Source organism: Schistocerca americana, chromosome 6, assembly GCF_021461395.2.
Source record: "Schistocerca americana isolate TAMUIC-IGC-003095 chromosome 6, iqSchAmer2.1, whole genome shotgun sequence".
Taxonomy (NCBI): Eukaryota; Metazoa; Arthropoda; class Insecta; order Orthoptera; family Acrididae; genus Schistocerca; species Schistocerca americana.
Window position 1 is genome coordinate 186,326,432 of NC_060124.1, and position 24,288 is coordinate 186,350,719.

General features: G+C 40.8%; 1 protein-coding gene across 1 annotated transcript in view; it reads left to right on the forward strand.

Moving 5' to 3' along the window:
* LOC124619913 overlaps positions 1–24,288 on the forward strand; it is a 264,971-nt gene that overhangs the window by 121,629 nt on the left and 119,054 nt on the right. The window contains exon 11 of the mRNA XM_047146549.1: positions 19,200–19,441. Coding sequence (XP_047002505.1) covers positions 19,200–19,441 — 242 coding nt within the window. The remainder of the gene's footprint in view (positions 1–19,199; positions 19,442–24,288) is intronic.

The window sequence follows — 24,288 nt, forward strand, 5'->3', positions numbered from 1 at the left end:
CTGTGTTCCCCTAACTCCCCCTGGCCTGAACCTTTGTTAGTTACTGTCCTTCAGCCAGATATCTATTTCCTTGTCCCCACTCCAGCACTACACAGCCTTCTGGTCCATCAATGCACCAACATTCCTTTTATTTCTCTCCATTTCTGCTCCCTTTCCTACCCATCTGTCCTTCTTTTGACATCCCGACTGCACCTAGCTGCCCTTATCCTCTCACCACCACATCCTTGTATGCTCCCACAAGTAGCACTTTACCGTCGCTTACAGCTGCCCTGCTGTCCCACCCCAGCCTTCTCCTTAACCCCAACATCCAGACTGTTCCTCCCATCATGCATTTTTGCTGCAGTCTGGTCTCAGTGGCTAGTGTGTGTGTGTGTGTGTGTGTGTTATCAACTTTTGAAGAAGTTCTTTTCACCAAAAGCTTAAGTGTTTAGCAGGCTTTTTGTTGTGCCTCTCTGTGACTCAACATCTCCACTGTATGGTGAGCAGCAGTATACCCTTTTCATAATATTGTCATTCTTCCTAGAAAGGACTCTCAAAATTTCAATTGTTAACCTCTCCGTGATGCACATTGTCCACTAGCATTTGTTGAGCATCTCTGTAACACTTCTGAGTGGACTGAACGATCCAGTGACAGAATGTGCCTCCCTTCATTATATCTTCTCTATCTCTTCTAATAATCCAACTCAGTTAAGGTCACAGTCTGATGGTCTGTACTCAGGAATCAGTTGAACAATGCCTTGTAACCCACTTATTTTATGAATTACATTTTCTCAAGATTTTTCCTGTGCATCTCAGTCAGGCATTTGCTTCACCCCCTTTTTTATATGTTGTCACTCCGTTGAATGTCATTCTAGATAGACACTCGTAGATATTTTATGACAATATTATGGAAAGGAAAGTTGTTACTCACCATATAGTGGAGATACTGAGTTGCAGATGGGCACAACAAAAAGACTCTTACAATTAAAGCTTTCAGCCATTAAGGCCTTCGTCAACAATAGAAAAACACACACACACACACACACACACACACACACACACACACACACACACACACACACAAAAGCAACTCGCGCACACAACTGCAGCCTCAGGAAACTGAAACCATGCCTACACGAACCACAGTTTGCAAACAGCTGCACCCAGTGTGCTCAAAAGGTGTCAGCAGAGTGTTATCCATGACTCAGATGAAGCCACCCTCTGCCTGTAATATCAAATCTTTGACTATAAAATTCAAATGTGAGAGACTAAATGACTGTAGAGGGGGTAATCCAAAAAGGAAGAAATGAAAAAGATCAGACTTGTGTTGTGAAATTTCTTTTATCATCTTGTAGTGCTTTAAAGGCTAGACCCTTCAAAGTAGTCCTTGCCTCTTGTGCACAGAGGTCCAAAATTTCGTCAGTTTTTGTAACACTTCCTTGAATATTTACGTGAAGGTGACGTAGTAAAGTTACCTCGTCATATTTCTTGGATTTTGCCAAATCAAACGATCTTTCAACATAGTGCATTTTTGAATATGCGGATGTGAAAAAAATGTATCACAACTAAGTTGGAGGAATTGTATGAACTGAGTGCAACATTGGTGCAATGTTTTGCCAGAAAATATGTATAAGAAGTGATGTATGAAACAGTATGTGGTTGTGTGATGTATAAGCCAGTATGTAGTGATTTCACTCTGACAGTTGATTTTTACACACCCTAAATGTTTTCCTGCGCACAGCTTCTTCTAAACAAGCTAAAATCCTGTGGTGAAGTACTTTGTTTACTGTATGGTATATAAGCTTTTGATGCACAGTGCCTTTCCAATTAAAGGGACTTCGTCACCAGCAGGTTGATGTCTCCTCAGTTCAGACATGATTGCATTAACTGATGACACTTTTCTCCTAAAGAATATGACAGTTTTGTCCTGTTCGACAGATTTTACTGTTTAATGACAATATTTTGAAAAGGGTAACTTGCTACTCACCCTGTAGAGGAGATGTTGAGTCACAGACAGGCACAACAGAAAGACTACTGTACATTTAAGTTTTCAGCCAAAAGGCCTTTTTCTAAAGTAGAAAACACACACTCTGGCTGAGGCCAGAGACAGTGGTTGTGTGTGTGTGTGTGTGTGTGTGTGTGTGTGTGTGTGTGTGTGTGCCGTCTACTTTAGAAGAAGGCCTTGTGGCCGAAAGTTTAAATGTATAACCTTTTTTTGTTGTGCCTGCCTGTGACTCAATATCTCTTCAGTATGGTGTGTAGGAATCTACTGTTTTCATAATATTGTCATTATTCCATCCTGGATTTTCCATTGTTTGATTTTTGTGTGAAGTTTGGTTATTAAAATGACACTGCATGATTGTATTCTGATGTGTTCATCAGTATGAACATTTTGAAATTTTAACCAGTGAACCCTGCAAATCACTGCATTGACACTCTCCTCATGAGCTTCTTCCAAGTATTGTGTGAGATTTCTGCTGTCTTTAACATGTTTAAGCCACCTACAGCAATATGTATAGCTAATTAATCTGATAACATTTTTTAACATCCTTTAAAAATTGTGTGTCCATATCAGTATAATCTTTGAAATACTTTTTTTTTTCAAAAGGAGTAGTCTATAATTACAGTAAAATCCATTTTTAATGAATCGATGGGTTCACAAATATTTTTTCCTTAAATGGGGGATTTTGCCCAAGCACACAGGACAAGTGACCTGGAATCGTAATCCAAGCATGTTTTGGTGATATAAAATCACACTTTACACACATCACTTTCTTTTAATAAGAAGAATTGCTTGTCTTGTCCTTTTGTGTGTGTGTGTGTGTGTGTGTGTGTGTGTGTGTGTGTGTGTTTTTGTGGGCACATGCACGCTGGTCGACAACTCAATGCTTCTGATTTTCAGTGAGTTGTCTCCTTTAATCCAAAAGCTTCTACATTCAACAAGAACTTTCGTTCATACAATAAAGAGGAAAAGTATTTCCTAATGGTATCAGCTCCTTGCACAGCAGCTATGACACTTTTGCAATGACCTCTTCTTCTTCTCCATCTTTTTCTTCTTATATTCTTCTTCTTATTCTTGTTCATTATCACCACCACCACCACCACCACCACCACCACCACTACCAGTACCAGTTTCTACCTCACAGTCTTCCTTCACAAGCACTTCACGTATATCACATATATTCATTTCAGTATGGAGGTAAGGATATCATCACCACAAGAAATGAAGTTTTGGAACGTCACATTTTCTGGGATATCCGTGGTCCTGCTCCATTCTTCTTCTGGAACAATGTCATCTTTAGCAGCAATTGATGTAGCACAATCCACCTGCCTCACAATACTTATACTTTTTACGTCATTGCACCTGTGTGATTCCCAGAGGATGAATTGTGGATGCAAACACACACACACACACACACACACACACACACACACACACAGATATATACTTATATTGTCTTCGAATCGCAATCTGACAAGGGTGAATGTGGTGGATGGAGTGGATAATGAGGAGGAGGAGGGAAGGGGAAGTTGATGGATAAGAGAAGTGGATAGAAATTATTGCTGGTGAGCTTGTCTGTAGCTAGCAGGAGAAGTCATCTGTGGTAAATGAGAAAATAAGAGCTTTAAATCAGTATGTGGGGAGCAAGATAGAACAGGGAAAAAGGCAGACCCCAGAGATTCCTGATGTCAATTAATGGATAGATGAATCAGACATGAGTGAAGTCAGTGTAGGAGGTGAAGAGGCTGCAAGGTATGGAGACAGTGAAAGGGATGTGGTGTGGGAGGTGTTAGGGGATAGTGGATATACAGCTCCGGCCACGAGATTTGGAGTAGGTATAATCGAGGAGGGGCGAGTGGTTGATAAAGGTGGCATGGTCGTGAAACGTCTGTTGAAGTGGAGCCTTTCGTGCTCAGTAACAGACTTTCCCACTGGATGGGCAACTTTGCATTTGCCCACAGTTTGCTGGTGACACTTCATTCTGGTGGACAACTTGTTGATGGTCATGCCCATATGAAAGTGTGTTCAAAAGTTACAACAGTTAGAGAATGACATGACTGACTTCACAGGTGCTCTTGCCTTTGATGGGGCAGGATATGCCTGTTAGATGATAGGAATTAAATCAGCTGGGTGGATGCGTGGAACATGTCTTGCACATGTCTTTCTTGAGGATGTTATTCGTTACCATTGAGTATGCACTGCGTGTGAAGTAAGGATGGATTAGGATATTTCATAGCTTGGATGGTCAGTAGAATACCACTTTGGAAGAGGTGGAACATATTTTATAAAGAATGTTCCTCATTTCAGGGCATATTGAAAGATCATCAGAGCATGGTGGGAGGTGCGGTTGTGCTGCTTGTTGTATCTACACTCTTTATTGACAGCCTCTAAATACACAAAAAATATGTCAACTGATAACTGTAAGCCAAATATTGACAAGGTCAGAGAAACATTAACACAAATATTAACTGTCAAAGTACAGAGTCCAATCACCAACAACTGAATGAATGCACTTCGGCACAGAGCTAGTCTGACTTGAGTATGTTTCTGCACAGTGGAGAAAGATGCAAGTGGATGAGGCACCACCGGGAGAGGCCTGTCATGTCAGTATTAGCCAGTCAGCGCGCTGGCTGCCTGCCAGTGATGGTGGTGCTCTTGCTTCCCCCTGACTGCTGCTGGTGCCAGATAAAAATGCTGCGTTGGCAGATTGCGCAGCGTGCTGCTACATTCCTCCACTCTTCTGCAGAGCTGCCTCCACTGGTACTGACGCGTGAGAAAGGAAGACCACACCAGCTGGATCACTTCTGGTGGAAGGTCGACAAAGGTGAAGAAGCCACCAGATTCGGCCAGGTGACCCGGTGTCAACGACAGCAGTGGTGCGATGGCAGCTGCATGGTTACTGTGTCAGTTTCCATCAGCTCGTAAGCATCTGAAGAGGGATCACCTAGTGGGGATTGGCCTTCAGCTGTCTCCATCCAGGCAGAGTGTGTAGGTGCAAGTGGCCCGAACGATGGTGCGCTGGACGCAGTGATGAACTCACACGTGGGTGCTTTGTGGACCTATGCCAGTGAGAGATGGAAGCAACAGTGAGAGGGGAACATCCACCCGTTGCTCTGATGAGTGGGCGGCATCCAGGAATTTTCTGTCAGACACCAATCGAGGGCCCAGGGCAGGCAGCAGCTCTATCTTGACGTTGTCATGCCCACCGGCACGTCCAAGGATCGAGCTCGGGTCTCGGGGAGGGTATAGTGCCTGCAGGAAGTCCCTTGGACAGTGTCCGCTGCAGCTGTGGCAGGTTTATCCCCCAATAAGGCCACAGTTGATTTCGATGGTGGGAGAGTGATGCCCCAATGACATCCACAGTGACCATTACTAATCGTGCATTTGCTGAACCACAGCCAGCAACTGTCCTGGCCACCAACCGAAGGTGAACATATGGACTGGATCGGTCACAGCATATCGTGAAGAGTGCGTCTGTGCCACAGGTTGCAGCAGTGTAGCAGAATTTAGGGTTGTCGGCTACAGAGAACACCCGTTGGACTGTGGCCGTTCAGAGGTTGGTTCTGTAGGTGCTGAGGAGCAGAGGCAGTGCCATATTGGCAAGTGTGTCTGCCGTTGAGTGATACCGTTCTGGATGCAGAAATCATGGAACAATGCCTAGGCAAACTGTGGGCTAATATTGTGGACGATCATCTGTGGCAATCCTTCAGTTGCAAAACTCTGCATCACAAGCCCGCACAGTAGTTTCTGCAGAGGGAGAGCATGTGCACAAGATGTATGGGTAATTTGACACCCCATCTACCACTACTAACACCATGGAATGACAGAAAGAACCTGGAAAAGTCATGTGGAGCAGTCCCATGGCTGATTGGGAATGGGCCACAAATCAAAAGTTGGGGGGGGGGGGGGGGGGAGGGGGGGCTGCCTGTTGCTCAGCACACTGAATGCACCTATGGACAAGCTTTTCAATCACCAAATCAATTCAGGCCAGTAGACAAGTGGCTCGCTAGCATTTTCATGTGGGGTATGCCTCAGTGGAGATGCACAAGAGTCCAGGAATGCTGGGATGACAATGCGGACTTCATCTGGATCCTACTAAGGAGGAGTGTTCCATCAACCAGCACCAGGCAATACCTAAGAAGGAAAAAATTGTGGTGCGGGCCTGTAGAAGGCAGCCATTTGGGCCAACTATTTGGCCCAAAATGGGACACCTGATGGAGCACTGGATCTTTCTGGTTAGTTTTCTCTATGCACTTTGTTCTCATTGGGAGCTTTTCTGATGCCTGATGCACATAATCATTGATTTGGGAGCACACAACTTCTGTTTTAGTGGTTGATGACTGACACCCAGCCAAAAATTGTGTCATTCACCAACCATCATTAAAGGCTGTGGAATTCATAAGATCCAACACTGATAAAGTAACTTCTTTTTTGTCAAATTCTGGATTACAGCCAATGGGGAATTGTGGCAGCACATATGTATAAGCATGATGGGTAGTGGGACTATAACGAATCGTGTGGGGGTGCGGTGTATGCAGCAGTGGCTGGGAGCCAGTGCCCCCAGGAATTTGTAAATAATTGACGAATCAAGTCTGACGGCTGCTGTTATTGCTCAAGCTGTTTGATGCTGTTGTTGTAACAACTGAATCAACATCATATCTGTGTAACTCTCAAAAGACACATGCAAAACGTACTAGCTTGTTGCCAAATCTGCTGTCTTACATTCTTTATTGACAGCCGCTACATGCACAAAAATTACATAGGCTGATAACTGCACACTGAATACTGACAAAGTTAGAGAAATATTAACCCAAGTGTAAAAACCTGCCACTGACTACTTAATGTACACTGGCACGGAACTGATGTGACTCGAGAACATTTGCATACCTCGGAGAAGATGCGAGTGGAAGAGGCCCCACTGACAGCGACCTGATGTGTTTATATTTGCTGGCCAGGATGCTGGCTGCATGTGACGGCAGTGCTCTTGCTTTGCCCAGCCGTCACTTGCACCAGGTACAAACACTGCAGTGGCAGAATGTGCAAGTGCGCTTAGGTGGTGTTCCAGTCCTTCACAGTATTGGCATCAAAAGTGTGCTCATTTGCAGCTAATTAGTGCTGCTGGCTGAAGAAATATGGGCATATATGGGTATTACATAGGAAATTTAATTGTCGAATAGTTTTTGAGAGTGGTGCACGCTTGTGACGGCCGTAATGAGAGCTTCAGCATGTGGGATGAGGAATTGTGTGTGATTTTAGAGAGATGTCTAGGCTCCAGGGTAGAGATTTTTTAATGTGAACTGGATGGCAGTTATCAATGCGGAGGTATTGTTAGCTGTTGGTAGGTATTATATATATATATAGAGATTTTTTGTGATCCCATTGGAGAGTTGGAGGTCAACATCCACAGAGGTGTCATGCTGCTAAAGAGGAATAGGTTTAATGGATGGGAGAAAAGGCTTCAAACCTGTGGAGGAATGAGGACCCAGATCATGGAAGTGTCATCGGTGGACCTTCTGCAACTGTAAACCACACCTCCTACTAAATAGTGTATCACACGTCAGTTCCCCTGCTTGCAGCAGAGAAAGCTCACCATAACCACACTCTTGTCCTACTCCCTGGTCTCCCTGTCTTCACTCTCTCTTCCTTTCATTGCACCTTTATTTACAAAAACAATGAAAGGAAAGGTACTGTTTTTGTATGAACCTGTTTTTGTTTCTGTAAATATTCACTTTTAAAATGTATACACATTTGCATGCTCTCAATCCATTCTGGAAACATCTTTTCCAGTCCATTGTAGGAATCTCAAAAACATTGTTTTGCAAAGTATTCAATAGCTTCTGGAAAAGGTGCTTATCATTACGTACTAATTGTTTATATAAAAACAAAGATGAGGTGACTTACCGAACGAAAGCCCTGGCAGGTCGATAGACACACAAACAAACACAAACATACACACAAAATTCAAGCTTTCGCAACAAACTGTTGCCTCATCAGGAAAGAGGGAAGGAGAGGGGAAGACGAAAGGAAGTGGGTTTTAAGGGAGAGGGTAAGGAGTCATTCCAATCCCGGGAGCGGAAAGACTTACCTTAGGGGGAAAAAAGGACAGGTATACACTCGCACACACGCACATATCCATCCACACATACAGACACAAGCAGACATATGATGAGGCAACAGTTTGTTGCGAAAGCTTGAATTTTGTGTGTATGTTTGTGTTTGTTTGTGTGTCTATCGACCTGCCAGTGCTTTCGTTCGGTAAGTCACCTCATCTTTGTTTTTATATATAATTTTTCCCACGTGGAATGTTTCCATCTATTATCGTACTAATAGTTTGTTTGATACGAGGGAACAAAACGAGGCGTGAGGCAATAAATCAGGGGACTTGGGTGATGAGACATTAATCTGAGTGATTGACTTCGTGTGTGACATCTGGCATTGTTAAGAAGAATGATCTTATCTTTCTTGTTGTTTTCTGGATTTCACCAATGAGTTGTGGAAAATAAATTCCTGTATACCACACACCATTAACTTCTCTTCACTCCTGTAAAGCAGTGGTTGTGACATATTCAGTGTAACAAAAGAAACTTTTGAAAATGCTTCATGAAAAAACCAATTTTGTTGGTTTTGGTTCACCTTAGAACAATAAAACAGCTGACAGCTTTTTAGTTTGAGTTTATATGAACACCAGTACAAATACCCCTCCCCCTTTTACATTTTTTCCAAAACTTCTGTGTATAAAACATCCGTTTCTCACATTTCAATGTTTATGACATTATATTTTCTGAACTGTGTTTTGTACAATCATATAATTGTGCTGGTACATTCAGTGATGTGCATACTATCAGCAGAATGTTTTACAAAGAGGTTTAATACTAGAGAAGTAATAAATTGAAACATTGTGCCTGATGCTTGAGGTTTTACTGCATGAACAGTGAAAATATAGTAAGTGATAAACTTTATTCCTTTCATCATATAGTGGGAAGTGTTGGCATCAATGTTTAGAAAAGAGTTGAAATGATGTGTAAGGTTTTAGTGCCCTCATTCTCAAATAATGGATGAATGAAGCACAAGTAATTTACACATCACGAGTAATGCTGCCTCAGCGTGTATGGATAGTTTCTAACTGTAATACTTGGCTTGCTGTGTTAAACCTTTACCATAAGGTTATTTTTCGCAAGGAATAGATTATGACAGTATTTTAAAATTTAAGATTTGATTGATAATAATATGAAATATTGAAAAGCAAAATTTTGTTGCCTCTGGAAGTGATTAGATGGGCATCCTGCAACTGGTACTGTTTCCCTGGTTAGTGACTTAACAGTAAGGGTGGCCAGGTTTGAGGTCCTCTTACAATTGTGTATGGATTTTTCATTCCCTTATTCAAATTTTAACCTCTCCTTAGACAAATTGACTTGAGCATGTCTTTAAACTTATGTCAAATTATGCAGAGTCTGTGAAAACAGATCTTTTTCATAGCTAAACGCTGATGCAAATTTTAGTATTCTACAGTTTTCAGTATGCGATGTGAATCACGTAAATATGTTATGTAAACAAATGTATTCCAGAAATTTCATTACTCTTAATTATTTTTTGGTGCTGCATTTTTTCCCATTGTTGTATAATTAATGCAGTCACTGAATAAAGTTCTTGAATTGATGTGCTTGAAATTTAACAGCCATATAAATACAAAAACTTTGTGGACAGTAGGTGATTGTTATTAAAGTTTGAAGTTTGATACAGTCCATGATAATAATTACACATTCACAGTATGATTAATCATTTAAAACAGTCACTGAATTATTAAATAAACTCCCAGACACAAAATATGTGTGACTTGTGCTACATTTTCTGACTTGTAACTTGTACTGACCTATCTGCAATACATTCTCCTGTAATTTGGACATATTCACAGATGTTGCTCCATTGAAACTCACTGCAGACTGGCCTAAAATGGCTCCCAACAAGCCTATTTTATAAAACTACGATAATTAGAACTAAAGTTGTTATTGTTTACTAGATTTTTCACAAATTGCAATTAAAACTTTGCATTTCTGAGTAACTGAACAGGGGAAGAAGATTTGTTAGAATGAGAACTTTTAGATACCAGAAGAATTTCTGTTGGATTATGTTGGCTAGTTTGCCTAAATACGTTTTACTGAGGAATCTAATTACTCTGAAACTAAATGAGTGCAACAGTTGCAGACATGTTTTCCTCATTGGCTGTAAGGCTACTTCACTTATTTATATACCTTTTTGATATGCTTGACTAGGGAGTCAGTAATCAGGATATATGATACCAGGTATATATTTACATATGAACAATGGCAATGACATCTAAAATTACTGATGTTTTGTAAGTAGCATGGTTTTTAGACAAACTAGATAGTTCACCATCTCCTGATAACCAAGGGATTGTAATAGGTAATAAAGATAATTTGGATATAAGCCCTGAGTCGATATCAAGATTTTTTTTGAATATAATGTGCACACTAAGATATCACAGAATTCGGAAAAAATTAATACTAGTTTGGGAGGGGGGGAGGGGGGGGGAAGAGAAAAACATAACAGCTGGAAAGGATCCATTTGCTTTGTTAATGCTGTAATAAACTACATAACTAATATGAACTGCCATTGTTTTAACAATAACAAATGACAAATTTTAAAACCTTAGAAATGTCATATCAGTAGGGCTATCTGGTTCATCTTTTTACAAAGTTAAAATGTGTATACTCTGCAAACCACCTTGAAGTGCATGGCAGAGGGTATGTTCCATTGTACTGGTTATTAGGGTTTCTTCCTGTTCCATCCATGGATGGAACACGGGAAGAGTGATTGTGTGAATGCGTCTGTGCATGCAGTAATTATTCTAATCTTATCTTCATGATCCCTGTGTGAGCAACTCGTAGGGGATTGTAGTATATTCCTGGATAGTTTAGTCTCTCTTCAAGAGTCTTCCAGTTCTATTCCTTTAACATCTCTGTGACACTCTCCCACAGATTAAACAAACCATTCATGGTGCTCTTCTCTGTATGCTTTCAATATCCCCTGTTAGGCCTATCTAGTATGGGTCCCATACCCTTGAGCAGTATCCTAGAACTGGTCACACAAGTGATTTGTAAGCAATCTCCTTTGTAGATTGATTACACTTCCCCAGTATTCTAACAATAAACCGAAGTCTCCACCTGCTTTACCCATAACTGAACTTACGTGATCGTTCCATTTCATATTCCTATGAAGTGTTACACACAGGTATTTGTATGAGTTGGCTGATTCTAAGAGTGACTCATTGATATTATAACCATACGCTACTACATTTTTCGATTTGTAAAGTGCACAATTTTATATTTGTGAACATTTAAAGCAAGTTGCCAATCTCTGCACCACTTTGAAATCTTATCAAGATCTGACTGAATATTTATGTACCAGAATCACTAGCAGATTCTGTAACTTGTGGGCACCTTGATCCCACTTCATCCACAAATATGGCCTTTGAGACTTATTGATGAAACTGCATGAGCAATATTAGGCATAATATGAATAACTTCTGCAAAGCAAATAATGTACCCAGTCACTGAAAGCAGTAGTGCTAGACAGATAAAGTTAAATTGAAATCGTTGGCCACTAAGTTCAATGAATTCTTTCTAACATTAGTAGAAAGTACAGATACCAAAAGCTGATCCATTAGATTTATTTAGACAGGCAGTGCAGAGTTCACCAGTATTTACTGGTTTTCAACTCACCTCTGAAAAAGCTCACAAAAAATATTTGCTCACTGGAAAGAACTAATTCTTAATGCTGTGTTGGTGTTTCAGTAAATGATGTAATAGTGCAACCGTCAAGTTGCCTTTATAATCATTCACCCAGCCGAGATGTCTTTCCTAAAAGGCTGAAGTATGTAGTAGTATCTCTTCTTTGTTCTTGAAAGTTTTGTATGTGGTACAAGGTGTTTGCTGTTTTTGATGACACAGTGAATAGTACTGAAGTACCAATTATAGTGTATCTTTCAGTCTTGATTGGTTAATCATCTGCCCTAAATAAAACTCTTTCTTCAGACACAAGATACTTTTTCTTTTTTTAGGTGTTAACCACCCTTTCTTTCAGTGTCTCTTGCTTTTGTTTCTGGCCTATTCAGAGTATCATAAGAATATTTTGGAAATAATTATATGTCTCATCTACTGTGTTCCCTTGATAAACCTTTTCCCATCATTCATCCTGTAAATACTCTCTGAATACCAAACTGAGTTAGCATTTATGATTTTATTAAATCATGTGTTTCCCTTATTAGTTAAACCTGATTGATAGGGTGCTGTACTGGTGCCACGTGACCATCATGATATATAATCATGTATTGTGTGACTAACATCTATTTCATATAAGATAGTTAATTTTCAAAATAATTTATCCCTTTTGTGCAAAATGAGTTTTGATTTTTGTTCAGAATGCTACTATTGGGATCCAGTCAAAACCGGACATTAGCAACTCTAAATAACCCAGATTAGAACTATAGGGCAAAAATCAGTATTTAAATTTTCACATACAATTACTTCTCAGTTATTGCATTAAGACTTATTAGTATTCCATTAAATTTTCTTACAAAGTTAAACCATTTTTGGTTGAAAGCCTGTATATTGTTATAAGCACTTTTATTGAATCGTGACACTGAAAGGTGTGATCTTTATTCCACTTTCTTGTACATATGCACTCTACCTATTCTTATATTATGAGTTCAGTAAAATGGTACTGATGTATATCATGCTAGGTGCATCTACTTCATTTACAAGTGAGAGACTTACAGGCAAATGGGCAGGTGGTCATCTGCTGTTTCATTTGGGCTCAGGAAATACCATTCCAATCTTTCTAACAGAAATCGTCTGCTGTTTTGCTGTGGTAAAGAGACTGAACTCATGTTCATGAGATCTGGAGTTTGAAGCCTTATCTATTGGTCCAGATTTTGTTTTTTTCTGTGGTTTCTTGATGGTTCATTTGTGCTTGATTTCTAATGACTTTTTTTCTGATGAGATGTTATACCCTAATATTTCTTTCTTAACAGAAACCAGCTGATGGTAATTATATAGCAGCCTTTCACTCAAAAGGTATTTGTTTGTTCTTTTGAGGTTGCCTGTGAGTTTCCATCTGTATGTAGGCCTTCCTCTGATGAGCAGTTGTTTTCATATTTTCTTTGTGATGCTCTTGCAGGTCATTAGTAGTTAGTGCTAGCCCTCAAGATTTTGTTTTAGATTTAACTGAATATCTATCAGTGTACTGGAACACACATCTGTTTATGACATAAACCACAAAAATCTTTTTATTAGTAATCAAACTTTCAAATTATTTTCTAGAGTTGTTACAGTGCAACTGCTAAAAATCTAAGCTACAAAGCAATAAAACACGGACAAAACTAAAACATATTCTTGTATAATTATTGCAGTGTTTCACAAAATACACGCAATGAAAGAAGGCTTGCACATAAACCAGTTTTTGACTGTTTCTAATGACCTTGTCATTAATGAGGTGAATAACCCTAATCTTTGTTTTTTTCTGACAGATTTTGAGTCTCTTACAAGTATTGTATCTCTCTTAATTTTATTTGTACTACTCCTACTTTTATTTGCTTGAGCTCTGAATGATGAGCTTTGTCCGTAGATTAAAACTCCTCTATGCCGCTAGGACGAGTTGCCTTGATTGCTACATTGAAGAAAATTTAAAACAAAATGCACGAGCAGCATGACTAAAAAGTGCATGGCATGCAGTTCAGCAAGGCTATTGTGGCTTGCTGTGTTCTATTTGCCATGAGGTAACAGGCAAGCAGCAGGTGGTTGTAATTGCTGTAGCAGCCAGTTGACATGTGATGATGTGTTACAGACTATTTTCTGTTCAATAATTACTAGGATTCATAACCACTGTTGATTGACAACTGAAAGAATCTTCATAAAAATGATTTGGATTCTCACAGAGCATTTGTGGTTCAAACTGCTGCCCTCATCATAGGCTCCATCCCTCATTAACACTGATAATTCAGAAACTGGAATTGGTTGTGGTATATCGAGTACAAAGAAGAATTTACTTCAGAATATATTTTAAATCTCTATTGCATTATCTTTTAAACAATGAGCACAATGTATAATTGCATACAAGAGCCATGCCAAAAACTTTTAGTGGATGAGTATAGTGACAGTCTTTGTGTGTGTTTGAGGGGTGGGGGGGGGGGGGGGGGGGTAGGGGGGGGAGGAGGAAGAGAGAGAGAGAGAGAGAGAGCGCACTACACTTTGGTTTGTAATATAATGTTTCATCTGGAAAAAGAGATGTTTTTTCTTTGGCTTTAATTACCTAAAGCAAACATGCTTCAAGCGATTCAGAGATCACCATCAGCAGGCAAATTTGTGTTATTATCTGATAACTTTTCATCTGGTTTTTATGTATGTTCCGGCCAGTGTTGAGTATAAGTCATAATGATATGCTATAGTTACACACGCTCTATGTTGCCCCAAACTCAACACTACAATTCCTCAATAATCGTAAACAATGATAATCAGTTGTTTTACATTGAACTGCAACCATTCGGATGGATTTAGACTTGGAGAAGAGAAAATCCTTGTCAAACATGTCACAGTTAACATCATCTCAACTTCCTTCATTAAAGGAATGCTTTACACTCAACAGTTGATTGGTTTTCAGTTCCTCCATTGTAGTGTCCAGGCATCTCTATTTCTGGTCAGCTGTTAGGCACTGAGCAGCCCCTTGCACACAGTTTTTCCTTTCATGAAAAACAATTTTCAAAATATGGAACATGGATATTGGTGACTTCTCAACTGCTGTTGAAAATTCTTCACATATTGCATGATAACCTTTGGCAAGTGGTTCACCATATGCTTAATGGATCCATAATCAGTTGATGCTTTTGCAGGACCTACCTTTGCGCTGTTTTTTTTTTTTTTTTTTTTTTTTTTTTTTTTTTTTTTTTTTTTTACACTGACATGATTTGTATTGAAATTAGGTTCTCAGTGGTAACTTGGATTGTGATTTGCAGCCTCATCTCCATCAATTTTCTGCAAAAGAACTTGAGTTCCTATACCACATTTCAATTTATGTTCTTTGATTTGATTCCCTACCATACCGTACTGGAGATGCCTACAATATCCATTTCACACAGTCACCACTTTTATACACTAACATAGATAAAATATGCTTCTTCATTGTACTGTCATGGCAAGCACTCTGAATGCGTCACTCTTTCCACAGTGTTACTGTCCTGTACATTACTTTTGAAGTAATTCTTAGAAGTCCTTGTGCATGTGAGATGTGATCATGCAATGAAGTGCTTTATTTATCCAAACTTCTTATGACCTTAAAGCTGTCCCTTACGTGATCCAAGTTGTTAAATGAACCTGATTCCCTTCTTCACTTGCAGTGGTATGGCAAAGGTGTCCTTTCACAGAGAACCATGGCATTTTGGTATTTGCAGAAAGGCATCATCCGAAGTGAGTAAAAAGACTGGACTCTTTGGCACACCATGTTGTGTTACATGTTATGAGCTTACTACCATTTACATGGAATCACAGTGGTGGAAAGGCGAGTCTTTGGGATTGAGTAATGACATCTTAAGAGTGAAAGCAACAACGGGCACATGTCATATCTCTTTCAGGGCACTCAGACAAGCATCTAAATTGTGCGTTGTCAAAACACATCAATTCTTGATCTGGTAAGAAGATCCATGAGTGTATAATGGCTTTGTGACAATACTTACTAATGTCAATTAATGGAATAAATAAAAAATTTACGTACCAAGTGGCAGCAGAACACACACATAAAAGAAGGTTGTAATTAGGCAAACTTTCAGAGCCAGTGGCTGCTTTTTCAGGCAGAAGGGTTGAAGGGGAAGGAAGAGGAGTGAAGGAGAAGGACTGGAGAGGTCTAGGAAAAGGGGTAGATTTTGGGAAAGTGATGCAGAATCCTGGGTCAGGGGAGATTTCCTGCATGGATTGAGAAGGAAAGACTGATTATTGAGGACTGCATCGGATGAGATTTGCAAACCTGAGAGCTTAAAGGTGTAAGACAGGGTAATATGCACGACAGAGATTACTGCTTAAACGACTCGCTTAAGTTAATAAAAGTTAAAAGTAAGTGTATTGTACGTAAAAGAGGTGGAAGGTTGGCAGTGAAAAATAGATGGGTAAGCCAGTGAAAAATGTAGAAAACTAAAATGGAGTGAAGAAAAGAGTAGTTACTGTGAAGAAATGCTGAGGTGGAAGAATGTAAATTAAGGCCAGGTGTGGGCGGTGAGAACCAAGCACATGTAGTTCCCATCTGTGGAATTCTGAGAAACTGGTGTCTGGTGGAAGAATCCAGATGGGGCATGTGGTGAAACAGACACTGAAGACATGATTGTCATGTTGCAGAGCAACAGGATATTGCATGTTACCAGTATGCACCATTTGCCTATGTCCATTCATTCTAATTGATAATTTGGTGGTAGTCGTGCTGACATAAAAGGCTGAACAGTGTTTACATAACAGCTGGTATATGATGTGTCATTTTAGAGGTGGTTGTCCCCCTGATGGTATATCTTTTGCCAGTTACAGGGCTGCTATAGGTGGTGGCAGGAGGGTGCATAGGGCAAGTCTTGCAGCGGGGATGATCACAGGGGTGGGAGTGACAGGGCAGGGAGATGGGTGCCGAAGGAGCATAGGGTCTGACAAGAATGTTGCAGAGATTGGTAGAGCGATGAAAAGCTATTCTAGGTGTGGTGAGCAAAGTTTCAGACAGAATGGATCTCATTTCAGGGCATAATTTCAGGAAGTCATGGCCCTGTCGAAGTAGCTGATTAATTCATTCGAGACCAGGATAATACTGAGTCACCATTGGTGTGCTCTGAAGTTGTTTTTAGGAGGGATCAGCCGTACTAGGATTGGATGCGATGGCCCAGGAAATCTGCTTTTTTAAGTAGGCTGGTGGGGTAATCACGTGCAGTGAAGGCTGAGGTGAGAATGGTAGTGTATTGCTGTAAAGAGTCTGCATCTGAACAAATATGTTTGCCTCGGGTGCCAAGGCTGTATGGGAGGAAACATTTCGAATGGAAAGGATGGCAACTGTCAGAATGTAAGTACTGTTGTTTGTTGGTAGGTTTAATGTGGATTGAAGTGTGTAGCTGGTGTTTGGTGAGGATGAGATCAACATCAAGGAAAGTGACATGGGATTCGCAGTAGGACAACGTGAAATTTATTTGGGAGAAGGTATTCAGAGATTCCAGGAATTTTAACAGATCAGCCTCACTGTGAATCCATATGGTAAAGATGTCACCAATGTATCGTAACCAAACAAGCGGCCGAATACTTACAGATCCCAGGTAAGCCCCCTCCAAACGGCCTGTGAAAAGGTTGACTTAGGAAGGAGCCATCCTGGTTCCCATGGCCATACCCCTGACCTTTTTGTATGTCTGCTCCTCAAATGTGAAGTAGTTGTTAGTAAGTATAAAGTTGATTGAGGTGAGTAGGAAGGATGTCGTAGGTTTGGTAGCAGGCGGGTGCTGCCCGAGGAAATGTTCAGCAGCATACAGAGCATGTATGTGGGGTATGACAGGCAAGGTGTGTGGTGGGAGTGGGATGGGCATGGATTTCAGATGGTCTAGGAAATGGTTGGCATCTTTGATATAGAGGGGGGAGTCTTCGTATTATGGTTTGCGGGTGCTGATCAGGTGTATGCTTTGAAGCGAGCAATTATAGGATGGCCAGGATGATTGGGTTTGTAGATCTTAGGAAGAAGGTAAAAGGTGGGGGTGCATAGTTTGGATGGGGTGAGAAGTTCTTTAGATTGAGGTGTGGTCCTTGTGAGGGGCCTGAGGTTTTAAGAATCAGTTCGAATCACAGGGATGGGATCTTGATGGCAGACACTGTCAGACAGCTGGTGTAGACCTTCACTAACATACTCCTTTTGGTCAAGTACTACAGTGGTAGATCCTATGTGTTCTGGGAGGATAATGATGGAGTCATCAGCTTTTAGGGAATGTAGAGGCTGGAGTTCTGCAGAGGACAGGTTAGGGCCATGTTATACAGACCTGAAGAGAGGTTGTGAAGCAGTGCTGGCTGTGAGGAATTCCTGTAAGGCTTGTAATGGATGATTTAGAGGTAGTGGTGGTGGATCCAGTTGGGATTGTGGTCTGAACTGTTCAATGTAGGGTTCAGTGTCAGGTTTGATGTTGGAAAGGTTTTGGGATTGGGTTGCTAAATGATATTTCCAATTGATATTACATGTGAAGGAAAGTAGGTCCTTCACCAAAGCAGCATGATCAAATGTAGCTTGTTATAATCACTTAATGTCACAATTTAACATTCCGAGAGGAAGGCAGCAACCATTTACTCTGTGGCTCGCACTACATTTCAACTTAAAAGAAGACTATTGCTATACAAATTTAAAAATGTATGTAATGTAAGTGGCTTTCTTAAACAAATGTGGGTAAATTTGTTTTCATAGGCAGTGACATACAGTTCTGTAATTTGAGTTTTCTTCTTCTTCTTGAGATTAAACTGTGATGTTTCTTTGTCATTTTGTTATAGATTTTCTTATACTATTTCATGTTTTGCATACATTTGTGTGAATGAATGCCTGGAGAAAAGATGGGTGTGACTGAAATTTTCTGCAGTGATCCATCTCAGCACTAGAAATAAATTTTGCCACCAATTCCTTCACTCATACAAATATTTAAATTTATATTCTGTATTTATTTTGTTTGTTTTTTAAAATATTTTTCTTTGTGGTACCTAATGAATTATTCTATATTTATACCTTTTAAAATGTTCACTGTTGATGCACCTGAAAAAATTTTTAAGGAAACCACATAACTTTAAAGAAATGTAAATTCATTAGTAACAGTTGTAATAATTACTAACAATCATCAACTGCTGTGTCTTTGACTTGAGGAAGTATATCTGTTTCATTATTGTATTGCAATTTCTTTGCACAAAAAATACAGCACAAACCTATTGGCTGATTTAAAAATGCTTCTTATTTTTAAAAGACAATCTCGCAGAGTGGTTTCTTGGTAAACACTTGGGTATGCTGCAATGTTTCTGCCCCCTACCTTTGTTACATGTTGTTACTTATTGTATTAGTCTTGCATAAATGTACTAAGATCTTCTTGAGAAAATGACATATAATTTCATCAATGGTTCTGTAAAGATGGGTAATAAGAAATAATTTTCAAATTTTGTGTGACTCTGTACAGAAATCAGAGAAGAAATTTTGGCACGGTTGAAGAAAGCAATGATCGTGAACTGCAGTGAAAAACGTTTCACCATTACCTTTCCGTTGTCAGTAGTGAAACAGCTTGGTTCCCCGCAACTGAGCTTCAGTGATCGCAGCTGTATTGGAGTCCCCAACAGTACGCATGTGACACTTACCAGTCCTTTAACATCGTGTGGTAGCACAAGTGCAATTGACCATGGCCTCACCGCTTTTTACAACTATGTAAGTAATGGCTGCGATGATGGTTTATTAATTAATCTTTCTTTTGTATACATTTTGTGTTAATCCATAGGTGTTATTTAATTCACAATTATGATATTAAAAGTTCTGACAGAATGTAAATAATTTATAAGGAAAAGTAACACTTGTGAATATTAGATGCATTGAGATGTTGACAGGTACATAAAACTGATAACTTTCCTATCTTTTGGGTGATTTCTTAATCAAGATAGAGTACACACACACACACACACACACACACACACACTCACACACACACACACACACACAAACTCCCAGGTGTGTAGTTCAGAAAAGCTGAGGATCCAGAAGATTGCATGTGTTGTGAAGCAGCCATTGAAAAGTTGAGTACATTGTGCTCAGCAGTGTGTCCTGTCAATGGGTGGTCAACTCTGTTCTTAGCCATTGTTTCATTCTTTGGCAGTGGCCATCATTTGTGTGGGCAGTTGCTTTGTGGCCATGCCCACATAAAAGGCTGTACAGAAATTACAGCACAGATTAACTGTTAGGAGACATCTGCCAGGTATCTGACTTCTCCCTGACATAGTGATCCCCAGAAGTCCACGCATTCGGGAGGACGACGGTTCAATCCCGCATCCGGCCATCCTGATTTAGGTTTTCCGTGATTTCCCTAAACCGCTCCAGGCAAATGCTGGGATGGTTCCTTTCAAAGGGCACGGCCGACTTCCTTCCCCGTCCTTCCCGAGACCGATGACCTCGCTGTCTGGTCTCCTTCCCCAAACAACTGAACCGAACCGAACCAGAAGTCCAGTATAGCTTCCAGTCCCTGCTCAAATCCTTGGACCCACCCGAGTATCCACCCACTCACCCCCCCCCCCCCCCACCCCCCCTCCTAAAAAACTCTCTCTCTCTCCTCACCATAATTCCCTGCTCTTTCTTCTCCCCCCCCCCCCCCCCCCCTTTTCCATCATAGCCTAGCCTCTCATATTAAAGATACAAACCAATTCCTTCACTGACTGTCAACCATACCACCTGGATCACTGCTCGTCACAGTCAATGCTACCCCTCTATACATCAACATCCCCATTGCCCATGCCTGTAGCTTTGCTGCTATCAACCACTACCTTTCTTAATGGTCTGACTCAAAACCACCACCTCATTCTCTACACAAGCAACTAATTACATTTTCACACATAACTACCACTCCTGTGAGAGGAAGATATGCAACCAGATCCATGGCATGGTCTTTGACACCCACATGGCACTGTCCTATGCCAATTTGTTTATGGGCCATCTAGAGGATACCTCCTTAGCCTCCCAAAACTCCAAACCCCTTGTCAGGTTAAGGTTCTTTGGCGATTTCTTCATGATGTGGACCCAAGGCCTTGACACCCTGTCCTCATTCACTTCAGCTGGTCTTTTGCAGCCTAATGTGCCATCCTGCTGGATGTTTACCTTCACCACTCTGATGGCTCCATCCAGACATCAGTTCGTATCATGGTCACTAATTGTCAGTAGTATGTGCATTTTTGCAGGTGTCATCTCTTTCACAACAGAAAATCGCTCTTATATAGTCTAGTCATATATGGATGGTGCATCTGAAATGATGAGAATTCCCTTGTCTAGTATGCTGAAGTTCACTCTCAAGTGTTCATAGACAGGCACTATCCCCCTACCCTAATTTACAGACATATTTCCTATGCCATATTCTCACATACCCTTCATCGTTCCACCATACTGAACAACCAACTGTGAAGGTGGACCATCCTCATCACCCAGTATTGTGCTGGACTGGAACAACTGAACCGTACCCTGAGGCAGGCTTTGACTACTGACTGTTGCCTAGAAATGAGGAACATCTGCCATGCTTCAAATCTGGTCTCACTGAGCGAGGTGGCGCAGTGGTTAGCACACTGGACTCGCATTCGGGAGGATGACAGTTCAATCCCGTGTCCGGCCATCCTGATTTAGGTTTTCCGTGATTTCCCTAGTTCACTTCAGGCAAATGCCGGGATGGTTCCTTCGAAAGAGCACGGCCGATTTCCTTCCCCATCCTTCCCTAGTCCGCGCTTGTGCTCCGTCTCTAATGACCTCGTTGTCGATGGGACGTTAAACACTAATCTCCTCCTCCTCCTCAAATCTGGTCAGTATCCTGGTCTGCCCCTCTACCACACCCACTCAAGATCCTTTGTTAGGTAGATCATATACCTGGGGGATACCAAGGTGTGAGACCGTACAGTTCACCCTCCAGACACATCTTACTCCAATCCTGTCACAAATGTAACCTATCCCATAAGAGACAGGCCCACGTGTGAAGGCAGCCACAGTTACTGCAGAGCATTTTATGCTGGCATGATCAGCATTTGCTGCCTCCCTCTGAGCTGTAAGCCAGACTCCCATTCTTCTCCACCTCCTCCCCAGTTTCTGCCTTCTTTCTTCCCTCACTTACTGCACCACACACAATCCTTCCATGAAAAAGGTTTGTCCCCAAGTTGCCAAAGTCTTCTGTCTTGTTTATGTACCAGTCCATGAGTCATCACCTCTAATATTTGGGGAGTTGTTACCTTTACTCTTTGTTGTTGTTGTGGTCTTCAGTCCTGAGACTGGTTTGATGCAGCTCTCCATGCTACTCTATCCTGTGCAAGCTTCTTCATCTCCCAGTACCTACTGCAACCTACATCCTTCTGAATCTGCTTGGTGTATTCATCTCTTGGTCTCCCTCTACGATTTTTACCCTCCACGCTGCCCTCCAATGCTAAATTTGTGATCCCTTGATGCCTCAAAACATGTCCTACCAACCGATCCCTTCTTCTAGTCAAGTTGTGCCACAAACTTCTCTTCTCCCCAATCCTATTCAATACCTCCTCATTAGTTACGTGATCTACCCACCTTATCTTCAGCATTCTTCTGTAGCACCACATTTCGAAAGCTTCTATTCTCTTCTTGTCCAAACTATTTATCGTCCATGTTTCACTTCCATACATGGCTACACTCCATACAAATACTTTCAGAAATGACTTCCTGACACTTAAATCTATACTCGATGTTAACAGATTTCTCTTCTTCAGAAACGATTTCTTCGCCATTGCCAGTCTACATTTTATATCCTCTCTACTTCGACCATCATCAGTTATTTTGCTCCCCAAATAGTAAAATTCCTTTACTACTTTAAGTGACTCATTTCCCAATCTAATCCCCTCAGCATCACCCGATTTAATTTGACTACATTCCATTATCCTCGTTTTGCTTTTGTTAATGCTCACCTTATATCCTCCTATCAAGACACTGTCCATTCCGTTCAACTGCTCTTCCAAGTCCTTTGCTGTCTCTGACAGAATTATAATTGTCATCGGCGAACCTCAAAGTTTTTACTTCTTCTCCATGAATTTTAATACCTACTCCGAATTTTTATTTTGTTTCCTTTACTGCTTGCTCAATATACAGATCGAATAACATTGGGGAGAGGCTACAACCCTGTCTCACTCCTTTCCCAACCACTGCTTCCCTTTCATGCCCCTCGACTCTTATAACTGCCGTCTGGTTTCTGTACAAATTGTAAATAGCCTTTCGCTCCTTGTATTTTACCCCTGCCACCTTCAGAATTTGAAAGAGAGTATTCCAGTTAACGTTGTCAAAAGCTTTCTCTAAGTCTACAAATGCTAGAAACGTAGGTTTGCCTTTTCTTAATCTTTCTTCTAAGATAAGTCGTAAGGTTAGTATTGCCTCACGTGTTCCAACATTTCTACGGAATCCAAAGTGATCTTCCCCGAGGTCCGCTTCTACCAGTTTTTCCATTCGTCTGTAAAGAGTTCGTGTTAGTATTTTGCAGCTGTGACTTATTAAACTGATAGTTCGGTAATTTTCACATCTGTCAACACCTGCTTTCTTTGGGATTGGAATTATTATATTCTTCTTGAAGTCTGTGGGTATTTCGCCTGTCTCATACAACTTGCTCACCAGATGGTAGAGTGTTGTCATGACTGGCTCTCCCAAGGCCATCAGTAGTTCTAATGGAATGTTGTCTACTCCCGAGGCCTTGTTTCGACTCAGGTCTTTCAGTGCTCTGTCAAACTCTTCACGCAGTATCTTATCTCCCATTTCATCTTCATCTTCATCCTCTTCCATTTCCATAATATTGTCCTCAAGTACATCGCCCTTGTATAAACCCTCTATATACTCCTTCCACCTTTCTGCCTTCCCTTCTTTGCTTAGAACTGGGTTGCCATCTGAGCTCTTGATATTCGTACAAGTGGTTCTCTTCTCTCCAAAGGTCTCTTTAATTTTCCTGTAGGCAGTATCTATCTTACCCCTAGTGAGACAAGCCTCTACATCCTTACATTTGTCCTCTAGCCATGCCTGCTTAGCCATTTTGCACTTCCTGTCGATCTCATTTTTGAGACGTTTGTATTCCTTTTTGCCTGCTTCATTTACTGCATTTTTATATTTTCTCCTTTCATCAATTAAATTCAATATTTCTTCTGTTACCCAAGGATTTCTATTAGCCCTCGTCTTTTTACCTACTTGATCCTCTGCTGCCTTCACTACTTTATCCCTCAGAGCTACCCATTCTTCTTCTACTGTATTTCTTTCCCCCATTCCTGTCAATTGTTCCCTTATGCTCTCCCTGAAACTCTCTACAACCTCTGGTTCTTTCAGTTTATCCAGGTCCCATCTCCTTAAATTCCCACCTTTTTGCAGTTTCTTCAGTTTCAATCTGCAGTTCATAACCAATAGATTGTGGTCAGAATCCACATATGCCCCTGGAAATGTCTTACAATTTAAAACCTGGTTCCTAAATCTCTGTCTTACCATTATATAATCTATCTGATACCTTTTAGTATCTCCAGGATTCTTCCAGGTATACAACC